Genomic DNA, 14,479 nt, shown 5'->3' on the forward strand with positions numbered 1-14,479 from the left:
TATATTATAGATACTAAGGAGTACTAATATCATCAAGTCAAGAGCTCTTTCTAAACTGTGGCCCTGACGAAATTGTTACCATTTTCTGACAAAGTATAAAAGGCAATTTTGTGCTGAATGTACTTGTGATATAGAACTTGTGCTGCAGAGCATGAATCTCAATTCCACCTGCTTTTCAGCGACACTGCATATACTACAGAACCATACCTTGCATGGCTATGGCTCAGATTGTGTCAGCATTTCAAATCCCTGTCTCAGAAGTTTATTGCTCAGCTGTTTTTTTTTTTTTTCTTCTTCTTCTTCTTCTTCTTCTTAAAGGAAGTGGAGCAGGAAGGAGCCCTTAAAAGTGTTAGCTTTGTTGTTGTTTTGTTTGTTTTGTCTATTTTTTAACTCAGGGTGTGTGTAGAGGAAAGGGAAGGCATTTAATGGAAATTCATACTTTGTTATCCTATCCTGATTTGAGGTAAATTGGACAAAAAGTAAAATTTCTTCTCAACACTTTCTTTTTGGACCCATTTTATCTGTTGGAAGCTTTTTCCATTCAGTTAAATAAAACTCAGAAAGAGATTTGAATTATTTCAATACAAATTTTATTTTTAATGCTACACTGGAGCAAATATTTTCAAAGAATATAAGCAATAAATACCTTTGATGAAAATTATCTGAACATAAGTAGTATAGCATACACCAAAACCAAGCAGTGTAGTAGAAGCTGTAAAAGAGCATGAGAAAAGGCATGACTATTTTGGAAGAGGACAGAGAAATTGGTCTAGCACTCTGGTACAGCAGTGCAACAGAAAACTTTTTTTAAAAAAAGAACATGCGATAAACTCCTGCTGTTAGCAATCTCACATGTAGCTATCAGTCTAAGGAGAGATAATTTCTGGCTATTTCCAGAAAAGTAATTTGTAACCCATTCCTGATCTCATTATATTATCTTCATAGTTTCTTGCCTTTTGCACAATAAACTATTTGGAAACGTCAATTTTAAAAGTTACCTTGTACATTGCAGCATAAAAGGCAAAACCATTAAAACCGATACAATCTATGAGCACCAAACCTTAAAGAGCAAATATTGATCAAATTGCAACATTTCCTGCTCTGAAGCTACAGTGAATTAAGGCAGTGTTTGCAGGTCGTCCTGAGTTGTGCAAAAACTGGTGTTTTTCTTAAAGACCAAGACCTTGCAGTGAAGTTATTACCTGGTAATCTCACTTTACTTGGGGGGTGGAATTGAATTACTGAGTCATAAAAGGCTCTGTGTGTTGAATTGTGAGCAGACACAATTCATTTCATTGCATCAGGCTCACAGGTCTAGAGTTTGAGATATGTAGTGTTTAGCAGAAGCGTGCTGCTGCTCCCCAGAGCTGTTCCTACAGAACAGGCTTCCCTGCTTTGGAAAACCTACCAGGCATGCAGCTACCACATAAACTAGAGATGATCCAGCACATGGGGTGGGTCCTTCCGTTACCCTGGTTCAATTCAAGTGCATTTTAGCCACACAGCAACCAAAAAACCAGCTGCTGCACAAATTTGTGAGACCTTTTTTTTGGGAGGGGCGGGGAGCAAGCTGATTTTGCAGTTATTCCACAGCCCTCCCGGTGGCTGTGGAGCAGGCCTGAGGGCCCGTCCCTGCCGCGGCAGCAGGGCCTGGCAGGCGGGGAAGCGGCAGGGGCAGCGCCAGCCCCATCTGGGTCCCATCCCACGGCGTGAGGAGGGCAGCGGGCCCGGGTGGCCCCCAGCTCTCCGAGACCGGCTCTCCCTGGCTGCGACGACGCCCCCAAACTCTCTTCTTGCTCCTTTCTCGACTGCAGAGGCTGGGGGGAGAACAGAAAAACACGGATCAAGCCTTTTTGAACGCCGTTCCAAAACGCCGGGTTCCGAGCCCTTCCCCACGTTGTTAGCGGCGGAGCGGTTAATTACACCCCCACACCGGGCGCAGCAGCGCCGGGCTCGCCGACCTCCCGCCCTACGCGGCGGCCTGCCGGGGAAGCGCCGGCACCGGGGCCGCCCCGGGGCCCTGCAGCCCACCGAGAGCCCCCGGGCAGCCGCCTCCCCCGGCCCCGGGGACCCCGGCTGCCCCCCCGTTCCCCGGGGGTTGGGCGCCGCCGCCTCCAAGATGGAGGCGGGCGGTGCGGGCAGCGCCGCCGCCCCTGCCCGCTAGGCACCGGCCGGGGAGGAGGGCGGCGGCAGCGGGCGACGGGTGCCCGGCCGCCGGGGCAGGTGCTCGGGGCGGCGCCGTGCCGAGGGCGGAGCCGGCGGCGCTCCCGGCAACGCTGGGCTGCGGCGGCGGCGGGGGCGCGGGGAGTGACAGCGGGGCCTGAGCGGATCGGCGCTGCCCCATGGCGGCCGCCCGGCTCGGCGGCCCGCCCGCCTGGCGGTGACTCGGGCTCCCCCTCCCGCCCCTCCTCCCGCTCCGCCGCCTCCTCCAGCGCCGCTCGCCCAGCCCGGGCCCGGCCCAGCCGCCTCCCGCCGAGCCCGGTGCGCAGCCGGGAACCGCGCGGGGGCCATGACGGTGGAGCAGAACGTGCTGCAGCCCGGCGGCGCCGCCAAGGTGAGAGTGCGGCCCGGCACAGCACGGCACGGCTCGGCTCGGCTCGGCTCGGCTCGGAGCCCGCCGCCCTGCCCTGCCCTCCCCGCCCGGGCCTGCGCCGGGCTCGGGGAACTTCTCCCCCCCCTCCTCGGCTGGGGCCGGGGCCAAGGGCGAAGGGAGGAAAGGGCGTGAGGCCCGTGCCGCGGGGAGCGAGGGGGATGCCGAGGGGGGAGCGGGCATTCGGGGCCCGGCCGGCCCAGCAGGGCCCCTGCCGGGGTTCGTCTGGGGGTCCTGCCCCTGCGCGCCGGGGAGCGGGGCCAAGGGGGGGCTGCGCTCCTCCGGCTGCTAACGCGGGCCGGGAGGTGCTGAGAAATCAATCCCTCCTCAAAAATGGACACCTTCAGCAGCTCGCCCCTGCCCGGGGGGGACTGGCAAGGGAAGGAGAAACCAGGAATTTGACCACGCTGCCTCCGTTTATTTCCCCAAAGGTATCTGTTGCTGCCTAACGTAACTGTCCTGGCAGCAGCATAGTTGTGCCCCCTCTCCCCTATATTTATTTATTTTTAGTGGCACGTGATGTTTTTATGCGATCATGGAGGTGTATTTGCATTGGCATAGTCGGTGAGGAAGTTTAATAGCACCGGTCCTGAGAGCGGTCGGTCAGTGGAGAAGCGGCGATGAAGGTGTGACTGGGTAGGGTGGCACAACGTGCGCTCGGGAAGCCCTCTTGGAGGGAGAGGCGTGCGTGCTGTCACCGTGGGAAGCGCTGATTTTGGCAGCTTCAGTAGGACAGCAAGGGCTGAAGGACCGATTTTTGTCTCCTCACTCCTTAGTCAATCCTGATTTCGACTGATGTGCACTGACAGACGCGCGTGGCAGGCTTTTGCTGCAAGGGCCCATGCCATATCTTCTGTGTTTAAGCGCTTCGTTTGTTGCTGCTGTGTGTCCAGCGACTCTCCTGAGTAACCTGATCTTCTTTTTTCGAAGTGTTGTTGATAGTTTACTTAAATATCCCTTAATTATTGTATCAGATATTCTGTTGCATAATACTTGTTGGGCGCTTGTCAAGGCTTGGATGGTCTGTCAGGAATACCAAAGAAGAAATGCTACAGTTTTCAGTTAAACCATTGCTTGTAGGTCAGTAGTTCAGGATTACTTTAGTTTCAAGAATGAGCTTACAGAGTGGTTGGGGACTGAATCTTATAGGTCACCTGGTAATCCATACTGGAGCAAAGAACTTAAGTCAGTTTAAGACTTCTAACGTTGAAATTTCTCCATGCATGATGATTACTTCTCTAAGTATCCCCAGAAATTGTATAGAATTACAAACTTCGTTCATGCTAGGGATTTGTTTCTGTTGAATCATCTGATTGTTTTATTGTCTGAAACTTCTTATTGCCTACTTTATCCTTAATTGCATGCTGGAGGAGGGGGAAACAATCTTGAGAACATTTTACAAAAAATGCTATTTGACTCCAAAGTAAGCCTCACATTGCTTAGTGAGGCTAACAAATAGCTAACTGGCTGACAAACTTCAACGTTGTTCAGCTTATTTTTATTTTAAAAAAATAATCTTGAAAGCACGGTGGACTGATGCATGGTTGGAGAGATTGCCATGCCACTAGCTCATCTTCTTCCCTCAAAAGAAGAAAATCCCGTGCTCTACAAATAAAGAGAGTTTGTTCTGCAGACCTCAAAGTTTGTCATGATTGTTTTCTGTTAGCGTGAAGAAACCACACGCAAACAGAAATATATTGGATTTCCAAGAGATGTCTGAGTCACCAGCATACCTTATTCAGAGCTGTGGTTCCCAACATTGTTCATCAGATGTTGTCTTTCTGTCATACAGGAAGTATGTGTCAAGCTTCAACAGCACTGGGCGAAGCAGATTTTTATTAATAAATGCTCTAACTACAAACAGCCCCCTTCCCGCTGAAGCTATCTTTAGTTTGTAGTTAAGGAATCCGGACCAGTTCAAAAGACATTCTTTCTTTTATGTTTAGTGGTCATCTTGACTCCTCGTTAAAGCTAGCCATTTATCTCCTGAAGCAAATTAGTCACGTTACTCTCGTCGCTCTCGACTCTTGTGCGGTTCTGTAGTGTTGTAGGGGGCTTGTAGGCTATCAGTAACGCTCCTACGAAGCCAGAGTGCTTGAACGCAGTTACAGGCTGATGCCCTTGCTGTGCCCCTTCTCCAGGTCCGTGCCCTTTAGACAGAGGGCGGGGGGGGAAGGTGACTTTCTAGTAACTGGAAAAAAACAGCGTGGAGAGGTCATACGTGTTTCAGCCCTACCTCGTAATTATTGTGACAGCCAGCTCGTAACAATAGACTGCAGAAACTGGGTTTTAGGGGGGTGAATCTTAGCAGGCCCCTGAGCACTGTGTGTTATCGAATGCCAGTGCCTTAGGAGGAAGACGGAGTGCTGGTTGGTGCGTGGATTCCAGGCCTGTTCTCTCTGTCCTTTCGTTTCCCACACCCACTGTTATTTCAGACCTGTGATTCAGCACTATATTGGCAGTCTAATCACAGGAGTAGTGGAATAAAGTTAGGTGTATCAGCTCTGCTCAGCTCCTTTTTTTTTTTTTTTTTTTAAAGAAGCACAAGCCTTTGGGGATATTTACCACTAGGAATAATGCATGGCATTAAGCAAAGTCTAACACTATTCACTGTCTCTCCTTTTTGCTCTTTTTTGGGGGTATTACAGAGAAAACTCTGTCAGCTGATGTGTGCCTTTCTGCTTTGCTTGACCTGTAAATTTGACATGCTTATTGAAGGACTGTTAGTAATATGGCAATGGCAGCTTTTCTTTCCTGAAAGCGTAGTCACTGGCTTCTTAATGCCGCGGTAGCTGTTCGTGCAGAGGGTGATACAGCCGCAGTTGAGGCGGCGATGGCTCTGCAGTTCTCAGTGGCAGGAGGCGATCTCACAGCATGCCCCCCAGCATTTGGTGCTCGTGGGAAGCATTTGGCAGCTGTGCTGCTTTCTCACCTTGGTAGGTGGTAACCTTCCTGGGAGAGGTACAACCTTACAACCTTGGTGTTTTCATCAGCTGAGTTCAGGGTTGCTGACGGGCCCATGGGGCTGCAGGCTCCTGCTCTCATCATGTGGCCAGAGCCCGACTCGCTTGGGGCCGAGACGCGGGCGTCCTCCTGCGCCTGAGAAGGGCGCCCTGGGCCGCGTAACGGGGCCGGATTACGTGTCTCCCCCTGGGCAGGCTGCCCGTGTTCGGGCTGTTTGTGTGGCAGGCAAGCTAGCCGTGAGGGGCTGGAATATGGGAGCTACACCTGCTTTGGCTGGCACTGAAAGTTTTAATGCCTCCTTCAGATGGAGAGTGGGGAGTAACCAGATTAGTTTACCGATCGTGTTTGCACCAACAGCTATGTACTTCGCAATAATTATATGGAGTGCCATCGAGTCACAGTTTCAGATATAATTGTATTGTTACATAATTAAAAAAGAAGTTCATAAAACCCGTCATATATCCGTAGTTACACCTTCCATATAGACTCCTGTGCAAAGACCAGTGACACAATTTTGCAAGCTCTCCTCAGAAAGGTACGTTGAATACCTTCCAATTTTAGGAATGCTCTGGTGGGTTTCGGTGGGAGTGTGTGGGCAGTTTTAATTATTATTACTTTGGTAGCTATGCAGTTTTTTGAATCTTGGACATTTTCATGTTACATTAGTATAATGTGCTATGAATCTGCACCTTTCTGAAACCTTTAGTAGTAGCTTAAAACGTGCTGCCTTCTAGAAAACCTTTCACAAATGTTCACGAATTTGATAGCGGTAGCAGGAGTTTACAGCTATACTATTATCATTATCGTGTGTTTGAAATAACATCTTTAAATATCTTTTGGTCCACACTTTGAAAGGAAAATACTACTTGAGAATATTTAAGGCGTATACATTTTTCTGTTAACCTTCTGTAATAGTTTAAAATATCTTCACTACTTCCTAAAGGGTCTTTAGGATAGCCCTAAGATAATATTTACAGCTACTCTGAGCAGCAACTACAAAAGATGGCACAACCCAGCAGCTTCTATGAAAAGGTCAAAAATCAAATTACCCGAATTTCAAATTAGCAAAATATTTCACATTTTTTAAGAGTGCTTTGTAAAGATAAGTGGGAGGATAACAGAGCAATTGCTTTTCTTGCACTCTTATGGCTGGAAAGATATGTTAAGGGAGGAAGTAACATCCCTTCAATCCTGTGAGATTTGTTAGTGTTCGTGGGCTTTTCTAACTGAAGATATAATGAAATCAGCAGGTTTGTCATGGTTGTGTTCTGATAATGAGCAAGGAAGAGAAGATTATTATAATGTTTATTTTCCATTCTGTTTTTGACTAAATCTTTTATTCCTGGCTGAAGAACATACCAAAGCTTCACCAGTTAGTTTATTCAATTAATTCGTGCAAATCTCAGCCCGTAACTTCAGTTATTTAAAGAGCTGGGCTGGGGGACAGAGTTCAGCCTCACAATCCTGGGCCTTGATAACCTGACCCAAACCAAGGCTGCCTTCTTGGGCCAGAGCTGACAGCGAGGTGTCCGAGCCGAGTGGTGCTCGCGGTGCTCCAGAAGTCACCCCAGCAGTGTCAGAGACAGGCAGCTACCCAGCACCCGGTGGGTGATTTTGGGGTTCCTCTGTGTTTTCCTGCTTTCTGTAGTGAAGAACTGATTTGCAGTGCCCAGCCCATCGTCTGTCTGGCAAAAGCTAGGAGCCGCGCGTGACATTCCTGATATTCCTCTGCAGAAAAAGTAAACAGAAAGCTTAACAGCAATGTCTTCTCTTGCATGTTTTCGTGTAGGAATACATTCCTTTAAAAGCCCGACTTCTTTGCTTTTGTTGTGACTTCTTGTACTTCACTTACAGTGGAGCAGGGCTCTCAAAACTCTGAGTGATGGGGGAGTGTGTGTGAGGCTGTCTGTCTTGCCAGGACCTGGGCTGAGACAGGAAAGTCTTTCCTGCTTTCACTGAGTTGGAAAGATGTGCGAGAGCAGCTTTGCTGTTCTGGGAAACGAAAGTGTCCCGAGTGCTTTCACTTTCTCGTTCTCCTGCCCCAGCGAGCGTGGTTATGCAGGGTGGCGAAGATTGCATCGACTTAGAACAAAGTCTGTTTTTTTCATTCCTTTCCTTTTTTTTTTTTTTTTTTCTTTCTCCTTTAATGGCCGTGTTTAAACTTCCCTGCCAGAAACCCATGCCCGAGTTGGCAATGTGATGTTCTTCCGTCAGCAGTCAGGCACCTGTAACTCGAGGGGCTGAGCTTCTCACCAGGGGGCTGTTTTCTCCTCCCTGGGCTTGGCTGAGCAGCAATCCTGGGCAAGCAACATGCCAGGGCATTCGGACAGCAGCCTGGGAGAGGGTGTGGTGGCAACACAGCTTATGATTTGATGAATTCCGGCTAAACTTCCTTCATCTTCCTGTTAGGAAATAAAGGCTGCTTCTGTTAGGTGAGGTTTGCACCTCATCAGTTGGGGTGCTCTTGAAGAAGTCACTATCTGCCAAGAGTGGAAAATATTTGACTGGAGTGAACAGTAGTTTAACCAAGTTCAGAGAAATTAATGCAACTTGCACGTGACTTCTGCCAGAGGTGGTAGGGAGTCTGTTCATAGGGTACATGCAAAGTTCTGGTTGATGAGCGGTCAAGAGGAACTGCCAGTAAGTACCCTGAATCACAGTATTTAGTTGTGTAGAAACTAAGGGTAAAGTTAAAGCTTTTCTGATATACTTTTTTTTTTTTTTTTTTAAATTATTGGATTATTAAAAAAAATACAAGAACATACAGTGACAAATTAGCTTAAAGCTGAGGCTGAGCTACTGAGATAGTTTATTGCTGAGTGGGATAGCGGGGGCATGCCTTGCATAATGGGACAAACTCAGGCTTTATGCAAAGCAAAGGGAAATGTCCCCCCCCCCCCCCCTCCAGTTTTCTGCATCAGGTAGGCAAAGAGCATCTCTTAATATTTTTTGTGAACACTTGTAACTCTTAATTTGGCAACAGCGTGTTCCAAATGGTGTATCTCAGATTTTTTAAATATATTTATTACAGCATTAATAAAAGGCAATAAGTGTTGTCATAAATTGTGTTGTGCCAATGCATCTTAGCCCAAGTTGTAGGTAAAATAGAGAGCAGCCTTCATTTGTGCCATGCTGAGTGCAGCCACTGCCTAAAATGCTGCATTTTTTCAGCATTAAAATTTCTGCATCCTTATTGTATTGCAGGCTTTATATTTCTTTAGGTCATCAAAACTTGCAATAGATTGACTAAGGGCTCTGCAAACCATCATCGGAAAATATTCATGCAGCTTTCTGAGTGAGCCTGTCTGTACTGCCTCTTTGCCCGAAGTAACTATCCCAGTTTTTAGAAATGCATACGGGGAATGTAAATCTCACTCTCTGCACTGCGGGTGATTGAGGCACTCATGCTGCCTTCTACTGATAGCTGTGGGGCTGTATCCTCTGATAGAGGGGTGGTTTTAACGTAATAAACTATGTAGTAGTTCTCCTGGTGAATGTGGTGCAGAGTCTGTGGTTTTAGGCTTTAATAGGAATGTGAAGTTAAGCAACAATTTGAGTCAATAGTAACATTCCTGAGAAGTGCTGTGAAGAAACAGTTTGAACCTAAGGTAGTGAAAAGACAGACTGACACACAATTTCACGATTAAGACACTACAATAACATCAGGTGTCTGCAGCAAGCCTAGTGATTTCTTGTCTATGTAATTGTGGATTTGCTTTCCATATATTTAGTAACATCACTTATTCCAAGCATTGTAAAGTTTTAATTTATTTAGACTCTTGCAATTTAAGAAGACTTTTTTCCAGTTAGGTATCATATTTGTTATTGTTTTCAAACTGTCCTTAGCTACATACTTTTGCTTTTCTTTGCTATAAATGGTTGAAATGTATGAGAATGTTGAAAGCCATCAGCAGGAGGGTTTTGCTGAAAGTGAATGTTATCTGTTGATGGGACTGTAACAGAAACAGCACTGTCGTGAGAGATGGCAACACTGAGTTGCCACAGTTTTAAGATAGCTCTCCTAAGTACAGGTGTTAGAGAGATGGAATCCGATGAATGTGCAATGTGAATAAGTTGAAGGCTGGAGTGCAACTAGGTTAGCTCTGGAAACAACACCTGACATCAATTTGGGTATGTAAAACATTTTTTAAAGCAGCAGAAATATCTGTATGCAAATTCTGATGATTTTTTTTCCAGAGGTGTGCTGCTTTGACTTAATGCTTTTGTTTACAGTAGGCGTCTGAATTATTTTGCCGAAAACCTTACATCCTGCATGACATTTGTTTTAACCTGTTTCTTATCCACAAATTGGCAACAGTGAAGTTTATCAAAGTTGTTTTCAAGTAAATGCAGACTATGCTTATAACATCCTTGAGTAACATTTTCTTAGCCATCAGGTGAAAGCACATACATTTATTCATGCTTTTGTTTCTTTTAAGCCTTACAGTAAGCACATGTAGACAAAATAATATATTTAATAGCAGCTTTTCAGAGAGCTAGTAGTGTTTTAAAGGCTTGATCCATAGCTATTTAATTGATCCCTATGTCTTGCCTCAGTCTAGGCAGAATTTTTGGAAATTAACGCATGTTATATAGTGACATTATATGTCTCTGTAGCTTCTTCCTACCAATTAATTTGTCAAAATTTCACTTGTGTTGTACCCCATAATCCATAGGGTTCCCTTTGATTTAAACAGGATGTTGACTTGTAATTAGCGTCTGAGACTTGGAAGTTTTGGATTGTGGACCGTGTAGCTATACTTGAAGCCATTTATTACTTTTGGTGAATAATTAATGATAGGCTTGAATTTGCACATGGTTTCTGTGGTAGCCGTTCTCACAGCTCTGTGAGTTCAAGAAAAGCGAGGTATCTGTCATGAAGACCTCTGTTCTTATACTCAAACCAAAAATGACTTTTCCAAATTTCAATAAAACTGCTTTTATGAGTTCATTTTGAGAAGTTGAATTTTACTGTATTTTTGCTGTGGTAAGCCAGGATAAAAAGTGTTGTTCGGAAGCTGAACGTAGTACTCATGTACATCCAGGTGTATGCTGCTTGAGTGCTTTAAAGTGAACAGCTGGAAGAGGATGGGTATGCACAGGCACCTGGTGTTCCTTGCTGAAGAGGAGGAGATGGTGAGAACAGACTCCTACTCTGCTTTCCTTTTGTGTTCAGTTTCATTTTATTAATGAAAGAGAAATTTCTTATGGGAACAAAATTCTTGGCAGTGAACTTTGTATTAAAAAACAGAACAAAACAAAAAAAGTGAAAAAAACACAACAAAACACTTTCCGAAGTGCATAGGTATAAGTGGCCTTAACTGAATAGCATGTATTTTGTTGTATCCTAGACATCCTGTATTGTGACTGAGAAAGCGTTTCTTTACTTTGCTGACTTCAACTTTTGCTTTTTTTTTTGTTTTGTATAGAATTATGATAAAATACATGAACGAAGCTTTTAAGCTTGTAAATATGATTAAAAAAAAAAGTTAGCTTTTGAACTGCTTGTGGAGTTCCATTTTCCCGTCTTGGAATTATCTACTTTCTCATTTGTAAGCTTCTTTTCTTCAAATTTTGTTTTTGTTTCTCATGTAATTCCTCCAATGTCATATGGTCACGCTCTTTTCATTTAGAGACTTTCCCACTAGCGGTTTCTCTTCTTATGTTAGAGCCTTTTCATTATTTGGTGGTAGTCATCTGCAAGCTTGTTTGATTCAGGCACCTATGTTTATTGCTTTTTTTTTTTTTTCTTTTAAACATGATACTGGAATTAAGCCTTCTCTTTACCTCTATGTTCCTTTATTTGTTTGGAAGGCAAAGAAAAAAAAAGTCATCATCTTACTGGGAAGTTTTAAAAGTTCTCTCTATTCTTTCATGTGTTTTATGGGACTCAGCAAAAGGCACAGAACATCTCTTGTGACAACCATGGTTGAACCAAAATCACCTCTCACCTGAGGCTGACGGGGCTGCTGCGTTGGGTACTGGTCTGTTGGCCTACTGGATAACCTCTGGGCTTATTGATGCTAAAGATGGACAGATTTCCCTGCTCGTCACAGGTTCCGGCTCCTGTTACCTTGGCATGTTGCCTTGGAGCTTTCTCTAGGTCTGATTTAAAGACTGGTAACTGTGCTACCTACTTTCTAGTGCTGGTGGGGGTGTGTATGCAATGTACAGACTCTGCTGCGTTACTTGAGACCAGGGAAGGATTTTGCAGTTGCCTTCTGTCCCCAGCAAACAAGCTGAAGACTCTTTTGCTTTGTGACCTTTTGTGGAATAATTGTCAGAGGTGACTTAGAAATTAAACTTATATTCACATTTTAAAGAAAAGATACAGCATTGAAGAAGCTTCCAGGGTAGAGTGTAGATGTATTCCATAGACGTTCCCTAGGCCTCCAACCTTAGATGTTGACCACACCGGGGGAACTTACTGTGCTGACTCTAAAAGGAACTGTATGGAGCGTGGAGTGGAGGCAGCACAGCCAGGCTCTGTGACAGGATGAGAACTTGTAGGTACATCAGAACTGATAAGCTGCATCTTTGCTACCCTGGGACAACAGCCTGTCATGTTTTTGACAAAATGCTGTCCTTTTGGTGAACTTTGCTCATTATAGTATCATTATAGTACCAAAACACACCTCCATCCCAAAAGCTACCCACCTCCAAGGTGTAAACACGTCTCAATGAGTTTACGCTTTAATTTTTTCTAGTCTATACCTTTAAAAGCAAAGCGAGAAAATTTCACACCAGTCGTAACAAAGGTATGTATGACTAGAGTCACTCAAGGTCTACCTGAAAGATAGGAAATAATATAAATTAGTTTAAGGGAGAGAGGATGTTAGGCAAGATACCGTCGTGTAAGGGAAGATAAGCTTCTGACTTCTGGGACCAGTTGATTGGCTGAGCCTCTCTTTTCCCCCATCAGGACACCTTTGGGTAAAATCCGAACACTTGGTTATGCTAAGTGCCTCCCCGTGAAACTTAGGAATCTCTATAGAGTCGCTTTATATCTTTTAATGTGTTTGTAACCAGGCAGTGCTACTCATACTCTTGGTATTTGCACGTGCTTTGCAGACAGTGCATCTATCATCGGCATTCCAAAGAACCTGTGTATCTGTTGCTTTAATGAATTGCACTACTCGTTAATCTAGCCATGGCAGTTCTCATTGAATGCGACCAAACTCTTTAAGTGTGGCCGTGGTAGTTCATGGAACGCAATTAGACGGAGGGTGTGTTATGTTATTTGTGTATCCGTAATCGTGATAATTCAGTACCCTGAACGCGACCGGACTTATAATGACGAATTGGGCATCACTCCCAATTAATTTAACCTTTAACAAAACACCCTTGAATGGAAAATCATTGAAAATTTTGCTATTGATATCTCTATTTTTTGATGGGGAATGTGTTGACAATGATCTTGATAAGAAGGCAGTGTACTATTTTAGTTTTCCACGTTTAAAGTTATTTTTCAAAACAGTCAACTCTTTAGAGTAGTCTTTCATACTCCTTCAGCTCAAGTCAGCCTACAAGGTTTGACTGTGTATGTGGTGATGCTGGGTGGCAGAGAGTCACTACTGGTGGTACTGCTATAACACCACTGAGACACAGGACTGGATTGCAACAAATGGCAGGTAGAAACCACAGCCGTCACCAGTTTCATGGGACCATATTCAGCTTTCTCCCTGGGGGCTGAGGCAAATGTGTATTTCAATATGACATAATTCAAAGTTCATTTAAAAAAATAAAAGTTTTTATTCTAGATTTTCTGCTTTCTTTCTCCTTGAAATAAACTGGCCCAGAAAATGTCAACTGTCTTCTGGGGAGAACACTGCTAAACTTGCTATTTCTTGGATTGTGAAGTAGTAAAATTATATGCTGATCCACGCTACAAATCTCAACACATCTTTAAATACTATAGTCTCTGTAGTGTTTTAGTGTTGCTTTAGTTCCAGTGTCATCTGCAGCTGTCCAGGTTGCTATTCCCTAACGAAGCTGCTCACTGCATGCCAGGGCATAGTGTCTGCTGGGGCTTCCGGGTACCTGACTTAAGAAAGGCTCTTCTGCAAGAGAAGGAGGGGCTGTTGGCAGGCCACAGCCTTGCAGGACACCTCTCAGGTAGCGCCCCAGGTTTTGGTTGACTTCATGTTATCAGTAGTCTCGTTCTTTTTCCCCCACAAGCTAACAAGGTGCGTCTCTTCAGGACTCCTTATAAAATGATTAGTATGGACAGGATAAGCTATGAAATTGCTCAACTGAATGCTGCAAACTGATGCTGCTGCATCTCTTTTCTGATGGGTTTCCATTTGCTAACGCAACCGCACCGAGACGCTGCGGGGAGGGAGCCGACCAGGCCGCAGCAGGAGCGGCCATGTTGCGGGTGCACCTCACGGTGCCCGCAGCCCTGTGGGGAGAGGCGGGGAGCAGCTGCTGTCAGATACCGTGGACTATTTGTAATAAAGACCGGTCTTAAAACAGTGCAGTTTAACTTCTGTTTAGGATTTTCATGCTGTCCTATTCTGAAAGCGGTGAGGTGGACTCTCTGGTGTTTAACAGCTGCAGTCAAAGGGATCTTTCTGGACTGGAGGGCCGAAGCCACGGAGCGGAGGGCAGCACGCAGCTTCAGTATGTGCAGGAGCGGGTCTTGGTGTGTGTGTCTGCCTGCTGTGCAGTTTTGCCCTGTAGAGCTACATCAGGAGTGTTTGATCACTGCAAGTGCTCTGCTGCTGTGCTAATTTTATATCCCCCTTTTGTTCGAGTAAGTTTTCAGCAGCAGTGCTGAAATAGGACAAAGATTACAAGAGGCTTTTTTCCCCCCTCAGCTTCTCTCACTCGATTAAAAATAGGATTAAAACAAAAGCAGAGAAACAATTGAATCTCATAAGGCTGTTGTTCCACAACAGTTTAATCCAGCCTAAATAGGCACAG

General features: G+C 45.2%; 1 protein-coding gene across 1 annotated transcript in view; it reads left to right on the forward strand.

The window, feature by feature from the left end:
* Positions 1 to 2,418: 2,418 nt before the first annotated feature.
* Positions 2,419 to 14,479, forward strand: part of USP25 (ubiquitin specific peptidase 25) — a 461,260-nt gene continuing 449,199 nt past the window's right edge. Inside the window, exon 1 of the mRNA XM_080562087.1 lies at positions 2,419 to 2,554. Within this exon, the coding sequence (XP_080418213.1) occupies positions 2,510 to 2,554 (45 nt within the window). The 5' untranslated portion in view covers positions 2,419 to 2,509. The remainder of the gene's footprint in view (positions 2,555 to 14,479) is intronic.

The sequence above is a fragment of the Anser brachyrhynchus genome (genome assembly GCF_964034855.1).
Source record: "Anser brachyrhynchus genome assembly, chromosome: 1".
Taxonomy (NCBI): domain Eukaryota; kingdom Metazoa; phylum Chordata; class Aves; order Anseriformes; family Anatidae; genus Anser; species Anser brachyrhynchus.